Consider the following 18,719-nt stretch of genomic DNA (forward strand, 5'->3'; position numbering starts at 1 on the left):
CAGGGAACTTTCTAGAAATGGCTGTCCTCATACTGAGTAGTATATATATGTAGCACCTACTCCAAAAACTGATATGTTATACAAACTGACAGTGATTATTTAAATATTAAATAAATGAGGGCCAAAAAAGATATACCACCCCCCCCCCGTGAAAACTCAGCTTAAAGTTTTGAAAATGGTTTGAAAAATAGCGAATCAATGACAACAGAAAGTTACTTAAGTAAGTATGGGCAAGAAAGGATTAAAAAACTGTTAATATTAAAGAGAAGTCTGTAGTCAGGTGGCCATTTTGGATCATTAATTCTTCTCACTGCTTTCAAGAAAAACTGGAAACAGTAAGGATGAAAAATAAAATGTGACAGAACTCTCAACAGTAGACCCATACTCAAAGAAAAATCTTTATTCTAAATGAAAATATTCATAAATACCTATTTATATTTGAAGTTAGAATATATAAGATATATTGATTTTTTTCTTATTCTCTATCTAGCTAGATATTTTATATTAACATAAGATGTGCTTCTGTTTGTATTTGCATTCTAAAGAATGCATAATGTATTTTAGGAACAGTTTTAATTAAAATACTTTTTCTTTGGAACATTCCAAACATACATAAGAACTGATAAAACAGTATAATTAGCTCCATTTACTGATCTCCTGCCTCAACAATTACCAACATTTAAACAATCTTATTTCATCTATCTCAAGTCCCAGCTTTTTTTCCTGAGATTTAAAGCAAATCCAAAACATCATATTCTTCTGCTTCTTTAAATACATTATTTTTAAGAATATTTCTAAGAGTTTTTTGTTTTGGTTTCATTAACAGCCCCACAAGGGAAGGAATACTTTAATACCCTAACAGGGAGTTTTAAAGACCAATCAATCTCTGAAGCAAAGAGAGTACTCTGCAAGAATGAACAGATGGAACTGGTACTGTTGAGCAAAGAGCATTAGCCAGTATTTCTTTATATATCTTGCCACTGTTCTGAAGTATTAAACCACTAAGCTCTATCAAACGCCAAAGTAAAAGGGTACTCACCAATGCCACTGGAAAGAATGTTCTTCCACAAATCTTGCAAGGCAACAATTCTCCAACTTGGACACTTCCATTTTCTAGAACAGAAAAGAATGTAGTCAAAATATTCAATGGCTCTTATTGTGAAACGTCTAAATTTTAGTCTTTACTTAATTTCATATATAAGTAGTCTGTTGCTGCTGCTGCTAAGTCACTTCTGAAAAACAGTTGTGTCCGACTCTGTGCAACCCCATAGACGGCAGCCCACCAGGCTCCTCTGTCCCTGGGATTCTACAGGCAAGAATACTGGAGTGGGCTGCCATTTCCTTCTCCAATGCATGCATGCAAAGTCGCTTCAGTCGTGTCCAACTCTGTGCGACCCTATGGACAGCAGCCCCCCAGGCTCCTCTGTCCACAGGATTCTCTAAGGCAAGAATACTGGAGTGGGTTGCCAATTCCTTCTCCAATATAAGTGGTCAGTTCTTGTGAAAATGTCTTTTGTTACTTTGAAATAAGCAACTTTACCAATTAAAATGCACAAGACTTAATTATCAGTGGTCAAAGGCAAATGCTGAACACAGAATTTATAATTCAAAAAGAAACAAACCGATACTGTGGAAACTGGTTTTGTTCTATTTTAACCAAATCAATTTGTCTTAGTCTCTTAATTAATTACAGGCTGTCTCTATTGTAAATTACTAAAATTTAAAAACAAAATTTATCTGAAGATTAATATATATATTACTTATCTTCAAAGCATTAAAAAATAACATTGGTGGCTACAGAGGGATAGAGAAGATGAGTAGGAAAATCCTGAGTTGACCTCCTTCCGTGAGCACAACAAAATTACAACCATTCACAGAGCGGCTATCATGAGAACCGTTAGACTAGTAGAAACAATCTTCCACAACTAAAGATAAAAGAAGGAACTATAATGATACGAGCAGGAGAGGTGGGGACATGGTGCAGTCCAGACACACACCCTCAGGTAGGCTACCCACCAAAACAAGAATAATCACAACTGCAGAGGTTCTCCTCAAGGAGCAAGGGGTCCAAGTCCCACACTGGACTCCTCAATCCAGAGAGTCCTGCAACGGAAAGATGAGAGCCAAGAATGTTTAGCTTTGAAGGCTGGGGGCTAACTTTCAAGGGACCTGAGGGCTGTAGGAAACAGAGACTCCATTGTTAAAGGACTCACACAAAATTTGCATGCTCCAAAACACAGGGCAGAAGAAGTCATTTTAAACTGTTTTGGGCAGGTACACATACTCATCTTAGAGAGCCTCCCAGAGAGAAGCAGGCAATAGGGACTCAGTGACAACCGTATTTTAGAGCTCCCCCTACCACAAGGAATGCTAATGCCGGCAAGAAACATTATGGAGTCCCACCTCTAGCTTATTAGTGCCAGGTCCCAGCCCTGCCCACCTGCTAGTCTGTTACAGTCCCAGGGATCCACAGGACAAGCAGCTAACTGCAGGGACACAGCTTCACCCAACAGCAGGCTGCCAGAGACACCGGGCACCTTGATTCCCCCAGCCTACCACAGACCCAGCCCTATCACCAGAGAATCCAAGACCCAGCTCCACCCACCAGAGGGCTGGCACTAACTCCAGGACCTGGCCTGACCCACCAATGGGCAGGCATCAGCCACTGGACTCCCTTGGCCCCAAAGCTGCAGATCTGTGGGCTGACACCATCTGTGAAAACCCTTCAGCCAGCCACATCAGGATCTACCCAGCTCTGCCCACCAGTGAACCAGCACTAGCCTTGTAAGCCCAGGGTACAGCCACCTCATAACCTGGCCCTACCACAAGCAGCAGTCAGCATCCACAAAGGCCAAGCCTAGCAATCAACTGGACCAGGGACCATCAGTGCCAAAGAGACCACTCATAGCAATCAACCCACCATATCAGAAGGGCCTATGAGGCCACACAGGGGGCAATCCTGAAACATAAGGCTCTGGTGACCAGAGTAGTGAGCTGCTGGGAGGCACAGAACCTTTCCTACAAAAGACCACTCCAACAAGATCAAGAAATGTAACCAACCTACCAAATAAACAGAAATAAAAACAGCAAGTTAGGCAAAATGAGGAGACAGAGGAATATGTTTCAAACAAAGGAGGAAGATAAAACACCAGGAAAACTAAGGGAAGTGGAGCTAAGGAACCTACCCAGTAAAGAGTTTTAACATAACAATCACAAAAATGCTCCAAGAACTTGGGAGAAGAATGGCAAAACATGGCAAGAAGTTTCAAAAAGAGTTAGAAATTACAAAGAAGAATGAAACAGAACTGAAGACTGCAATTAAATGAAATAAAAAACATCCTGGAAGGAATCAACAGTAGATTAAGATGATATAGAAGACTGGAACAGCAAGATGAGAGACGGAGTAGTAGAAATCACTCAAGCTGAACAGAAAGAATTTAAAAAATGAGGACAGTCTGAGATACCTGTGAGACAACATCAGGCACACTAACATTTGCATTATGGGAGTTCAAAAGGAAGAAGTGAGATGCAGAGAACATATCAGAAGACAAGATGGCTGAAAACTTTCCTAACCCGGAAAGGGAACACAGTCATCCAGGTTGAGGAGGCACAGAACGTAGCCCCAAACAGAATCTACCCAAATGGACCACACCAAAAAACAATGCAATTATAATGGCTAAAAGTAAAGACAGAGTATTCAGAGCAGCAAGGGAAAAGTAAATAGTTACATACATGGGAATGTACATAAGATCACAAGTTGACTTTTCAGTGGAAATCCTGCAAAACAGAAGGGCATGTCATGATACATTTAAAATGATGAAAGGAAAATAAATCTACAACCAAAAATACTCTACTCAGCAAAGCTATCATTCAGGTTTGAAGAAAGATAAAAAGTTTTCCAGATAAGCAAAAGTTAAAAGGTTCAGTACCATGAAACTAGCTCCACAAGAAATGAAAATGGACTTCTCCAACCAAAAAACAAAAAGCCTCACCTAAAAGTATGAAAGTTAGGGAAGGAAAAATCTCACTGATAAAAGCAAATACACTGTAAAGGTGGCAGACCAACCACTAATAAAGCCAGTAGAAAGATTAAAAGAGAATTAGTAATATCTTCCATAGACAGAATAAGTAGTTGAGAAATATAAAAATCAAATGATCTAGAATATAATGTCAAAAACATTTAACATAGAAGAGGAATAAAAATGCAGGATTGTTAAAATACATTCAAACTAAAGAGGACATCACATCAACTTAAAATAACCATAGACAGATTGCTAGTGAAACCACAAACTAAAAAAATCTATAACAGACACAAACACAAAAAACTGAAAGGAATCTAAACATAATACCAAAGTTATCAAATCACAAGGAAAGAGGGCCAATGAAGAAAACAAAAATAACAAAAACAAAACTACAAAATAAACCTGAAAATAATTTCAAAAATGTCAATGAATACATACCTATCAACAATTACTTTAAATGTATATAGACATAGTGTTATAATCAAAAGACACCAAGTAGCTCAATGGAAACAAAAACAAGACCTTATATATGCTGCTCAAGAGACTCAATCAAGATCTAAACATACACTGAAAGTGAAGGGATGGACAAAGGTATTACACACAAACAGAAATTTAGGAAAAAACCTAAGTAGCAGACTTAGACAAAACAGACTTTAAACCACTGTCTGTAACAAAGTAGGACATTACCTAATAAAGAGATCAATCCAAGAAGCTATAACAATTGTAAATATATATGCACTCAACAGATACACCTAAATGCATAAAGTAAATATTAACAAATAAACAAAAAAGAAATGGGCAATAACACAATAACAGCAGGGGACTTTAACACCCCACCTACATCAATGAACACATCATTCAGAGAGAAAATTCATAAGGAAACACTGGCCTTAAACCAAATGGTCTTAACATATATAGAATATTACATCCAAAAGCATCAGAATACACTTCTTTTCAAATGCACGTGGAACATTCTCCAGGACAAACCACATAACAAGTGGTTGTTTTGTGGTAGACCACAAAACAAGTCTCCATGAATTTAAGAAGACTGAAATCATATCAAGAAACTTCATGCTGAGACCAGGAATCAACTACAAGGGAAAAACTGTCCGAAAAACCCACAAATATATAGAACTAAATAACTAATGGGCCACTGAAAAAATCCCAAAGTAAAAAATATCTGGAGACAAAAACAAAAAACACAATGATCCAAAATTTATAGTTGCAGCAAAAGCAGTTCTAAGAGGGAAGTTTATAGCAATACAAACCTATCTCAGGAAATAGGAAAAATCTCAAATAAACAATAAAGAAAGAAAAACAAACTCAAAAATTAATAGAAAAGAAATAAAATAGAAACTAAAAATGACAAAAAAAAATCAATTAAAATACAAGCTGGTTCTTTGAAAATATAAAAAAAAAACTGATAAAACTTCAAGTCTCATCAAGAAAAAAAGGGGGCTCAAATTAAAAAAAAATTAGAAATGGAAGTGGAGACGTTATACTTAACACCATGGAAATACAAAGGATAAGAGATTACCATGAACAATTAAATGGATAACTTAGAATATATGGACAAATACAATATCCCAAGACTACTGAAATCTTGTCACCTGTGACAAAACAGATGAGCCTAGAGGATACTATGCTAAGTAAAATAAGACAAAGACAAATTTTGTATACTTTCACTTACAAGTGGAAACTAAAAAACAAAACAAATGAACAAACTTACAAAACAAGCATGAGTGAGTGAGTGAGTGAAGCCGCTCAGTCGTGTCCGACCCTTTGTGACCCCATGGACTATAGTCCACCAGGCTCCTCCGTCCATGGGATTCTCCAGGCAAGAATACTGGAGTGGGTTGCCATTTCCTTCTCCAGGCATAGTCACAGACATAAAGAACAAACAGATGGTTTCGGGGGGGGGGGGGGGTGGAGAGGCGGCGGGAAATAGGTAACAGAAATTAAAGCATACAAACTCTCAGTTGCAAAATAAATCAGTCACAGGTATGAAACGTACAGCATGGGAAATATGGTCAGTAATACTGTAATATCTTGCATGATGACAGACGGTAACTAAACTTACCATGGTGATCATTTTGAAATGTAGAGAAGCATCAAATCACTATACTCTGCACCAGGAACAGAAAGTTTTATAGTCTTTATACTTTCCAATACTTTATAATTCCCAATAATTTTATACTTCCCAAACAAACTCATAGAAAAAGAGATCAGATGCATGGTTACCAGAATTGGGGACAAAGGAAGATGGGAAACTGGATGAAGGTCATCAGAAAGTACAAATTTCCAGTTATAAGTACTCGGGATGTAATGGACAATATGATAAAGATAATGAACAGTTCTATATTGTATATGAAAGTTAATAGATTTGGATCCTGGGAGTTTCTCATCAGAAGAAAAAAAAATTGCTCTTTTCCTTTTATTTTCTATCTATGTAAGATGAGGGATGTTCACTAAATTTACTGCGGTAATCATTTTATGATGTATGTAAGTCAAATCATTATCCTGTATCCCTTACACAGTGCTCTACATCAATTACATATACAAAACTGGAACGAAAATAAGATGAAAACAGATGCTACAATTTGGATGATGAAGCCATTCTGGGGATGGATAGTGATGATGGCTGCACAGCAATGTGAATGTACTTAATACAACTGAATTATACACTTAAAAATGGTTAAAATTGTAAAGTTTATGTTATGTCTATTTTTCCACAATACAATGGTTTTAAACTAAAAAAAAAAAAAAGGAAGAAATAATACTGGAGGTTAGTGAGGTGGCTTCCTATATGATTAGTGAGTCTAGAATAAAGAGAATGTTGTCCCCACCAACCACAGAAGTATTATGCTTTAAGGAAAAAAATCACCTAGTTGCTATGTATTATGTGAATTGTTCATTTTTTCATATACATACTATTAAGATTCACTGGACCAGCAAATTGAGATAATCTGACATTAATGAATCTGACACAATTCATTAAATAAAGAAGTTTCTGCAACTTTCACAAAATCAAGTTATCATAATGCATCTTTCATGTACTTTCACATAACAAATTTCATCATACACACACATACACACTCACTGCATTCCTTGGGATCTACATAACTAAGTAAATTTGTCAGTTTATTTTCTAGCCAAATACCACACCTAAATTTACTTCTATACCTGTAATTTTCATTAAAATGACAAACATAGTATCCTTATCACATTTTCTGCTGAATACACTGGGAAAGGAATACATCAAGACTGTATATTGTCACCATGCTTATTTAACTTATATGCAGAGTACATAATGAGAAACACTGGGCTGGATGAAGCACAAGCTGGAATCAAGATTGCTGAGAGAAATATTAATAACCTCAAATATGCAGATGACACCACCCTTGTGGCAGAAAGTGAAGAGGAACTAAAGAGCCTCTTGATGAAAGTGAAGGAGGAGAGTGAAAAAGCTGGCTTAAAACTCAACATTCAGAAAACTAAGATCATGGCATGTGGTCCCATCACTTCATGGCAAACAGATGGCCAAACAATGGAAACAGTGACAGACTTTATTTTGGGGGCTCCAAAACACTGCAGATGGTGACTATAGCCAAGAAATTAAAAGATGCTTGCTCCTTGGAAGAAAAGCTATGACCAACCTAGATAGCATATTAAAAAGCAGAGACATTACTTTGCCAACAAAGGTCCATCTAGTCAAAGCTATGGTTTTTCCAGTAGTCATGCATGGATGTGAGAGTTGAACCATAAAGAAAGCTGAGCGCTGAAGAACTGATGCTTTTGAACTGTGGTGTTGGAGAAGACTCTTGAGATGCCCTTGGACAGCAAGGAAACCAAACCAGTCAATCATAAAGGAAATCAGTCCTGAATGTTCATTGGAAGGACTGATGCTGAAGTTGAAACTCCAATACTCTGGCCACCTGATGTAAAAAAAACTATGACTCACTGGAAAAAAACCCTGATGCTGGGAAAGACTGAAGGCAGGAAAAGAAGGGGACGACAGAGGATAAGACTGTTGGATGGCATCACCAAGTTGATGGATGTGAGTATGAGCAAGCTCCAAGAGCTGGTGATGGATACGGAAGCCTGGCGTGCTGCAGTCCATGGGGTTGCAAAAAACCAGACACGACTGAGAGACTGAACAGAACTGATTTTACTGATGGTTAAAACTGTTTTATCAGAAAACCATTATCTTTTAGAAGTGACACTCATGATAAAAGTACAGTTATTGACTTCATATATATGTTGTTGCAAGGCATTTATTGAGTCCACAGAAAACTTACCAGGAGAATCAAAACAGACATTGGTGGGAACACAATCAAACAGTAACAGAAGAATGCTTTGTTCTTGCATAATTCAGGTGTTCCTCTGCCCTATTTCAGTGGCAGAGAGTGACTATTTGTCATTTCAGATGGAAATCAATGCCTGTATGGTGGCAGTTAAGCTATGAACAGTACAAAAGCATAGCTAAGCTTTGCCTGATTTGTCCTTTCCAGTACCAAAGACGAGGTTATTTAGGGAGATCAAAGCAACTTCATTTATCTGGATCACTTAATTCCATTAATTATCCAGAAAGCTGAGGTAGTTGCTGGCAGCTGAATCCATTAGATACATGAAGATTAGAATGTCTTCATAACGACTGTCAAAGTGATACCACATACTACTTGCCTATTTATAGTTTTCACATCTTCCTTCAAATTCCAAACAATGATTGGAAAATGTATCAATATAAAATGCTGAATAGTACCACAAGTTACTTGCTTCAAAGTATATTTTTGTATTTCCTTGTTAAATAGATAACAAAGCAAAATCTTTTGAAAATTAACTGTTGAGAAAAATCAGTTAATACATGGAAATAATGTGAGTGCCTACTTGAGTCCCTACTACTTGCCAAGCATGTACCAAGCACCAGTGACACAATCACTGCTTGATAAAGCTAACAGTTCACATGATTTACTTCTTTGGTTCTTTATCTAAGAACCAAATCCTCTCCCATTTTTTTTTTTTTAATACAAAAGCTTAAAACTTAATACAACAGCAACAAGAATACTACCATAAAATCAACTCCTGGGATTAATTCCTCCAAGTCATCAAACAAGTTCTAATTGTATTTAAAGAAAAAGAAAATTATTATCATCAAAGGCATAAAAAAGAGGAAATAGCATTAAAGAGAATACATTTTAAATTATTTCAAAAAACAAGAAAAAATTAATTACGTTATTCAAAATAAATATATCTATAACTTTAGTTTTCTCTTATAGAGCATAGCCCTATAATCCACAAAATATGTCACATGTGTTGGCATCAACCCCTGGAAAGAATGTCTACCAACAGGTCATGATAAGCAGCTTAGGCTTTAGAGTCACGAAGCCAACAGTTTGTCCTAATGGCAATGTTCTAATATTCTTTACAATAGAAAAGGCACTAGAATTTGTCTCATATTATCTAAGTCAAATCTCAGCTCTGTCACTTAGAACTATGACTTGCTGGGCAAGATGTTAAACCTCTCGAAGGTTCACATTCCTCTTATATAAAATAAGGATGGTAGATTCAATGACCTAGGAGCACCCCTTCTAACTCTAATACACCATAATAAATATAGCATATTTATTTAACAAAATCTACCTTAAAAGTATATGGATAATAAGACACCTCCCTTACTGATGCTATATTTTAAAAAGAAAGTTGGTCATAAATAAGAATTATTAAACCAAATGACCAACTGCAAGATGTTGAGGAAGTGTCTTCCACTTGTCTATACACAGAACTGAGAAGCTGCGAGGACCTTGAGCAAACATGATGTCTTTCTCCTTGTTGGAAAAGTTTTCAGTAAATGAACTATAAGAAAATGAATGAGTAGTCATACAGGTAGCCTCAAGTTTAACATCTGTTAAATGAAGATAACATCTGCTCAATCTACCTTAAAATTCAAGAGGATCAACTGAGATGTTACACATAAAAATGCTTCACAAGCAATAAAATAAAAAATACTACTCTCCAGGGCATGAGGCAAACTCTACTACTCTCTCCTGAACGGCAAAAGCTAGAGCATTGTGTGACTTATAAAAATACAGTAGAGAGAGATGGTAACTCACTTATGAAAGCAGCACTCAAACTGACGGACAGAACCAAGTGAGTTAGTGCTTAATATTTTAAAGCTTTAGAGAAGCCACCCTTTCCTTACAAAATTTATCCTAAAATCACTGTTGATTCTGTAGTGACTTACTGTACTGAGCAATTTCAAAATCTGCTCTGCATGATAATGAGGCTCGAAATGACATCTTTATATGATACTATTATATAGGTGATGTGAAAGAATATGCTTTTATCTAAAATAGTTATAACATTCTAAAATGCATACATTTAAGAAATAGTAGGAACATTTCCAAAAGAAAACTCTCATAAATTAAGAACAGTTCTGGCCTCTGTGTAACATGCCTGTTCCTTCACCACTGGTCATTTGCTTATGTGACACCAACCTCTGGGACTGACACGTACACACCAGGGAACTCTGGTCAATGTTATTTGGCAGGATGGATGGGAGGGCAGTTTGCAGATACCTGCATATGTATGGTTGAGGCCATTTGCTATCCACTTGAAACTATCATAACACTGTTAATCAGCGATATTCCAAAATAAATGTTAAAAAAAAAAATCTCAATAAACCTCTCTTTTGAAGCACATGGCAGCTGTTTTACTACTTTCCCCCTACAACCCTTTTTTAAAATTGAATTACTTCTGATATTATCAGATATCTCTGATATCTCGTAAGCTATTCGTCTTTCAGCTCATCCTAGATTTCAATATTTCACAGTCACCCTTAACCTACTCAGCACACAGCCTTCACCCCTTCATCCACTCTAGTGACCTGCACTCCAGCAAAAACAACCACTGTTAAAACAACTTAGAAAGTGCCACCTCTGGATTCTTAAAATACACAAGCGCTCTAACTACAGGCTTCTACAATCTACCTCTCAGTCACTTTCTTGATCTCAGAGTGACTTGCATTTTCCTGATAACCCATTCCTGGCTGTACTTCCATTCCTATCCAGTCTGAACTTGCCTATTTCCACTACTTCTACCAATCACCCTCAAATCCTCTGCTTATGGTTAAATGTTTGGAAAATGCTAGATTAAACAAACAGGTTTTCTTAGAGTAGAACTTCCTCAGTCTTAAGAGAAAGAGAGAGATTTAGTATGCTGTTATTTCCCCAGTAGAAATATTTTCTGTGCCTAAAAGTTATTTAGGACCAATATCCTGGGTAGCACATTTTTTGAAACACTAGCTTACATTTACTGACTAACTCCTCTCTACCTTTCATTCACTCCCAATCTGAAATACAGGCAAGCTTTATCAGGACTAAACACTGTATTAAAATAGACACATATGTTGATTCAACAACTACTTATTGAGCACCTACCATGAGACAGGAACTGTTCTAGGAATTAGGCAAACAGGAATGAAATTAGGTATGAAATGGATGAAAATAGGATGAAAGGTGAAAACAGGGATGAAATTAGACAAACAAGATGAATCAAAAAACCCTGATCTTACCAAGCTTCTACTCTTTGGTGGGAAAAAAAAAAAATCACTTTTTTTCACTACCTGACATTTTATATATTTACTGTTTATATGGGCTTCTTTATTGGTTCAGATGGTAAAGAATCACCTGCAATGTGGGAGACTCAGGTTCCATTCCTGAGTCAGGAAGATCCCCTGGAGAATGGAATGGCTGCGCACTCCAGTATTCTTGCCTGGAGAATCCCAAGAACAGAGCCTGGCAAGCTTCAAAGAGTCAGACATGACTGAGCTACTAACACTGTTTATAAAATGTTTTGTAGTGAAAAGCACAGTGCAATGACAGAAAAACAGAACAGAGTAAGGGGAGAGAAGACAGTCATAATACTATGTGTGTGTCTGGGAAGTATATACGATCAGGTAACGTTTTTTTCAATAAGAAGACAAAGACCTTAAGAAACAGAAGCAACTGATTACCATTAATCTATTAATTGTCAAATTGAAATGTCTCTAGAACCCTCACCTTACTGGACCTTCCTATATCATGAGACACTGCTGACCAATCCCTTCTACCTTTAAAGCCCTTTCGCTCTTGGCTTCAGTGATATTTCCTTCTCCTAAGCTCAAGTGTTTCGGATTTCACAAGCCAGCAGGGTTGCACCTGGTTAGTACCTAGGTCTCTAAGAATACCAAGTGCTACAGGCTTTTTCCAGCATACTCAGTAAATATTCATTCTCCCCCACTTCCCTTTCTTCAGCCTTTCTTAAAAAGGCTTCCCTGTTTAAGACTTTTAAAAGACTGACCCCTACTCTACTTTTCTTTCCTGCTCAACCTTAAAGCATCAGTTCCCCCAAGTTTTTTTTCTTCTTCTTCATCTTGTTAAATATAGCTTCGCTGAGCAAACATACCTATTTTCTGTCACTAATAAGCTGATGACTACTAAACTAAAAACTCCAGATAGATATTTACAGGCAGCTATAAAACTTTTTCACCAGATATGCCCTGCTGCTGCTGCTAAGTCACTTCAGTCGTGTCCGACTCTGTGTGACCCCATAGACGGCAGCCTACCAGGCTCCCCCGTCCCTGGGATTCTCCAGGCAAGAACACTGGAGTGGGTTGCCATTTCCTTCTCCAATGTGTGAAAGTGAAAAGTGAAAGTGAAGTCGCTCAGTCATGTCTGACTCGTAGCGACCCCATGGACTGCAGCCTACCAGGCTCCTCCATCCATGGGATTTTCTAGGCAAGAGTACTGGAGTGGCTTGCCATTGCCTTCTCTGAGATATGCCCTGAGTACCATACAAATACAACATTTCTAAAGGCAAAATCATTACCTCATTTTCCAAACTTGTCCTTCTCTTGGTTAAAGATAGTATTACGTCTTAGTCCAAGCTACAAAACTGCTTTATCCTTGATTCCTCTTCCCTCCCACATCCAGCAGTTCTATCTCATCTCTCCATCACAGAAATGTCTTCTATACCTATCTCCCCTTTTTAATTTCTGCTGCTTTTGCCTTAGTTCAAATCTTTATCACATATACACATTTCCAGCCTCTCCCTTTGTTCTCCAATCTATTCTGCTGCCACAATTATCTAGTGAGATTGCCCACAATCCCTTCCAAGTCTGCTATGTTTTACCCATACTGAACCACTCACTCTTAAGGTTCTAACACACTTCCTGGGATTTTTATCCATTCAATAAACAAGCACTAAAGGGGGCATCCTATGTACTAGGCAGTTTGCCAAATGCTTAATATATGTTATCATTTAATACTAGTTCAGGTAGATTGGAGTGTATTAGCTCCAAAGCTAAAAAGAAAGAAAGCAAGGATCCAAGCACAGATCTGTCCAATACACTGGCTATTAAAATAATATGGCATCAAAGTGAGTACAAAAAAAAAAAAAAATCAAGATAAATTAGTAAAGATGATAAATTAATTATCAGTTAAACCAGTGCTTAGATTAGGGAAAAACAAACAAAAACCCCTAAAGGGACAGCATGGCTTTCTTCAACTACATCAAGAGCTACATTAGAAAAGAGCAATCAAACTTTAATCAAGTTTTAGAGGTCAGTACCCTAAGCCCTACTAATTTTAGCCATCCAAAAGAGGACTATGCAGGAAGATCTGTCACAATTGTTAATAATGACTTATCAACATATTATGAAAGGAATGACAATACATATGGATAAAACCTGCTTAGGGTTTGTCCTCTCTCCACTTTACAGATGAAATGCTTAAAAGAGATTGAACTTTCCCAGGTCCAGAACTACTTTTATTGCCTTTAGACATACCTATAGTGCATGGTGGTGGTTTAGTCGCTAAGTGGTGTCCGACTCTTGCGACCACATGGACTGTAGCCTGCCAGGCTCCTCTGTCCATGTAATTCTCCAAGCATGAATACTGGAGTGAGTAGCTGTTCCCTTCCCCATGGGATCTTCCCAACCCAGGGATCAAATCCAGGTCTCCTTCATTGCACTTGGATTCTTTATTATCTGAACCACCCGGGAAGCCCAAGAATACTGGAGTGAGTAGCCTATACCTTCTCCAGGGGATCTTCCCAACCCAGGGATTGGACTGGGGTCTTCTGCATTGCAGGCGGATTCTTTACTAGCTGAGTTACCAAGGAAGCTCCAAGAGTATGATAATCTTCAATAAAATTTTTCAGGAGTCCATATATTATCTGATTTTACAATCAAGTTTAGTCTGCTAACTGGCTTCAATTAAAAACATGGGTTTAATTCCTTTTAATTTAATGCCAAGCAGTACTATATTTGCTAAATTACTATGGTAAAGAATCCTTCTGCAATGCAGAAGACTGGGATTTGATCCCTGGGTCGGGAAGATCCCCTGGAGAAAGGAATGGAAATCCACTCCAGTATTCTTGCCTGAAGAATTTCTTAGACACAGGAGCCTGGCAGGTTACAGTCCATGGGGTCGCAAAGAGTCAGACATGTCTGAGCAACTAACCACACAAGCACACATGGTATGTATTAAGCAAATTCTCAAAGATTTTCTACTGAATACTGCAATATGAGGTTCATTAGACACCTTTGATATGCTGGATTTTAATTTCCAATAGGGAAAAACTCTATCTTTCACTGTACCAATGTACCATTGTTTATTAAACGAAGTTACAGAGGAATGAATTAATGAATTCCTCATTAAGATTCAAAGTTCATCTTTATAATGTGTAACCTAATAAGGGCTAAATTTTTAAAAGGAGGAGAAGAAAAGAAAGGCACTAACTTCAACAAAAATCTCTGAGAGCTTTTAGTTTATTAAAATAAAAAATTTTATTACCATTTGAAATTACCAATATTCAACTGTTTTGCCCTAGAAAAAGAATAATTTCATATACTGTAACCTAATTCATTACAATTAACACACCATAACATTGTTAATGATAGCAACTTAATTTTCTTTAAAAAAATTTAAACGAGTAAAGAAGTACTGTTTAACATGAAACATCACAAGTTGGGCCCCTAAAACATACCCATGATAACATATTACAGGAGAATTCATGTTTTTCTTCATCCATGTAATTGAGTATCGTAATAGGTTTTTATTGTATTTTAAAAGCATTCTTGGTAAGATTTCAAAAGTAATGTCAGCACTGCTAAAACATAAGATTCACTAAAATGTAAGCTCAATAAGAAGAGCGCTTTGACTTTTTATTTTTTCCTGCATCCCCAGGGCCCCTCATGGACAAAGTCATTTATCTAAACAAATATTTATTGAACACCTACTTTGTGTCAGACATTGTTTTAGATGCTTAGCATAAATAAATGAAAACTCTGATGAAGATCTTTGCCTCAATTACAAATGCTAAATAATAGAAAATTAAAGCCTCAGAAAAACCGTTCTAAAGCACTGTATGTGTATTAAAATAGCTTCATGAGAAATCCAGGACCCATGATCCTATGCTAAAATACCATCATATGTTTGAAAATTCATTAAAAATAATAATAATAAGCTGTCTCCAGGAGTTCTCTAAAAACACCTTGAGTAAGGAATATCATTACAATTCCTATTTCATGGAAACTTTTGAGTGATCTGCTTAAAATAAATTAAATAAGCAAAGAACAAGAACTTCATTTGTTACAGTACACTGCAGCTGCACACAAATAGAAAATCATCACAGGTCTCGATTATCTATCATCCTCAAGGTGGTTAGTATGAGAGCGTCACCTAGGAGCAAAAGCATGAAATAATATCATATTCATTACTGCATTTGCTTTTTGGTGAGACTAGGTCACTGCAGAAAGTTATCAGTTATTACTTAACACAACCTAAAATAATTTACTCTCCAGCATACAACAGTACACAGGGCTCAATGCCTCTGTTTATTAATTCCACCTGAATTAAGAAGAGGAAAAAAAAGCTAAATCATTGCAACAGTATCCCTCCGTTCTGTTAGGATTATTCTTCATCAGAAGGATTAAGCACAATTTGAAAAGGAATCTTGAAACCGCTGTTGCTAATGCTGTTTTCTTTTTTTCCTTTGTTGTCTTTAAGCGAATGCTGTATTACACAGGATAACATAGGTAAGAGAACAGAGAAGTGAAAGAACTGGGAACAAAGCAAAATCTGGAGTCCTGGTACAGCACAAAGATAAACCAAAGATAAACAATCAATGTTGGCTTTTCCTTACAGAGTCCTCGTGAATAAATCCTTAAACCCTCTGTTAACCTATTGTCCCGGCTCTAAAACTGGCCAGGGACACTTCCTAGGGAGATGCTCCCGGCACCCCTCCCATTAAAGATGCTGCAGAAATGGAAAAACGGTTACCGAGGGAAACCAAGGAAAGTTGCCAAGGAAAGTATCAGCAGCTCAAGCCTGGAGACACACCCCGGGGCTCCAGCAAAGGCTGGCGGTGGGGAGGCGGCAGACATGAATGGAGAGTCCACTTTGCAAGGAAAATAAAATTTGGTCCGAGGTTGTTATTACCAATAGGACACTCAGGTAGTGAGGCAGACCAGAAAATGGTAGGAAGGGATTTGCAGGCGTTTACCACAGGCAGATCAGGCTCGTGGGGTAGGGCGGGGGAGCGCATCAGGTATAAACCGTTTGAGGAGGGGCAGCCCAAGGATCCAAACCACTCGGGTGTTCTTGCCTGGAGAATCCCAGGGACCGGCGAGCCTGGTGGGCTGCCGTCTATGGGGTCGCACAGAGTCGGACACGACTGAAGCGACTTAGCAGCAGCAGTCTAAGGATCATCAGCTCGACCGCGTCTGGGGCTGCGGAGCGCCGGATCATCCCGGCCTCCGAAGGAGCGGCGGGGTCCACCGCTATGGAACCTGCCCTCGCCTCCCCGGTACGGAGGTCCAGGGCAGACCCTTCCCCCCGCCACCCCACCCCCAGGCGCCCCGCCCACGTCCTTTCATCTCCTCACCTTCCAGTCCCTCCATTGCGCCAACGCTTCGGGTTCCGCCAGATTCCTAGAGCTGCACCCGCCACCGCCGCCGCCGCCCAGCTCCCGCTGTAGCAACCCGGCCGCGCCTCCCACCTGCTAATATTCCGAGCTCCCATTGGTCCGGCGCGGGAGGGGCGGGGTTGTGAGGGGCGGGGCCTCGAGGGGCCCGCCTCCTGCCGCCGCTGCGCGGGCGCCGCCCAGCTCCGCGCTTCGGCAGCGGTTCTCCGGGTGATCCTGCACCGCGTTGGACTGCATCTTGCCGCCCAATGGCGGCCTTTGTTCGAGTCTCGCCTTGTTTTTCTCACGCCTTAACCTTTTGTTTAGAATATCTCAGCATCTCAGGTTCCCGTCAGCAGTCCCTCAATCAAGTGCAGTTCTGAATTGCCATCTGTCCCTCTCTGAGGACTTGAAGCAAACACGCAAACAGACCCCGAGTCCTACACACTCTTGAGCAGCTCCCTCTCCATTCCCCGCTGTGTAGTCACACTTCACCGGAGTGTATTTCCTCGACTTTCTCTTCACACACAGATATGTGAGTCTTAGGACCGTTTTCCTACAGAAATCGTACTTTCTATATGGAACTGTGGAACAGATTTCTTTCGGCCCTCAGAAATAATTTCCCCAGCAGAAAGTCTTGGGCCGAAAATTAAAGTGAAACCCAGAGCTGCCTTCCTCTTCAGCTACTTTTGGCCTTCCCGGGCCCCAGACTTGGAACTAAAGTAGTCGGTCGGCGCCCCAACTGAGGAGGTGACATAAAACTAGGTTTGATCAGGGAGTTTAGGGGGGAAACTATACATGACAGGTGGAAGCCTGTTTCTGTCAAAACCTCTTGGGATGAAAGTAACTGCAAAACTAGCTAAAACCTCTGCTTAACAATCTTACACATTTCCTCAGAACTAAATACCTTTGAAAATTTGATTTAGCGGTAAATAAGCCGTCTTATTACGTCTTGGCAATTTGTCAGTATTAGTGTAATTTCCAAAACAAATCTTATATGAATTCTCTTACTACTCTGTTCAGTTGCAAAATGTTGACATCATATCTAAGTTTGTCTGCTTATAAAAGTATATAACTTACAAACCAGAAACCTTTATGAAGCAAGAGTTCTATTCTCCTTCCAAGAATGCCTTATAAACGAGTAATCTGAGCACTTGGAGCTTCCCAGGTGGTGCTAGTGGTAAAGAACCCAACTGCCAAGCAGGAGACATAAGAGACTGATTCGATCCCTGGGTCTGGAAGATCTCTTGGAGGAGGGCACAGCAACCCACTCCAGTATTCATGCCTGGAGAATCCCATGGACAGAGGAGCCTGGCAGGCTACAGTCCATAGGGTAGTGTGGGGAAATTAACAAGATGGTGCCAGTTAAGCTCTCTCTCACCGTGTTCTCAGGGCCTTCTCACCCATGGTCTATAAACAATGATTTTGCACGATTATGTAACAGCCGAAATCACATATAGCACTGCACATTTGCATCAGGAGGTACTCACTTGGTCATGGGCTACTTTGTGCGGTGGGCCTATGCGAGCTTCAACGTGAAAGCCCTGGTTGCTGCTGCATTGGGGCTACATTGGAGAAACGTCACGGTTCTATTACATGAGGTTATGTTATGACTCTGTTATGGCTTCATTATGGTTATGTGTGGCTGTTGCTATGGCTGCTGTGTCAGCCAGGAGAAAGACTGTGATATGGCTACCATGCCAGACAGGCGAGAATAAACCTGTCTGCAGTTCCTATGGTTCCTTGAGTCTCCTT

The 18,719-nt window shown here is 39.0% G+C and overlaps 1 protein-coding gene across 1 annotated transcript in view; it reads right to left on the reverse strand.

Moving 5' to 3' along the window:
- ZC2HC1A (zinc finger C2HC-type containing 1A) overlaps window positions 1–17,047 on the reverse strand; it is a 64,708-nt gene extending 47,661 nt beyond the window's left edge. The window contains exons 1-2 of the mRNA XM_055432000.2: window positions 16,947–17,047; window positions 1,040–1,113 (exon numbers count right to left, since the gene is read on the reverse strand). Coding sequence (XP_055287975.2) covers window positions 1,040–1,113; window positions 16,947–16,962 — 90 coding nt within the window. The 5' untranslated portion in view covers window positions 16,963–17,047. The remainder of the gene's footprint in view (window positions 1–1,039; window positions 1,114–16,946) is intronic.
- Window positions 17,048–18,719: the final 1,672 nt, after the last annotated feature.

This window comes from Moschus berezovskii, chromosome 16 (assembly GCF_049115385.1).
Source record: "Moschus berezovskii isolate FMDL1 chromosome 16, NW_MosBer_1.0, whole genome shotgun sequence".
NCBI classification, from domain to species: domain Eukaryota; kingdom Metazoa; phylum Chordata; class Mammalia; order Artiodactyla; family Moschidae; genus Moschus; species Moschus berezovskii.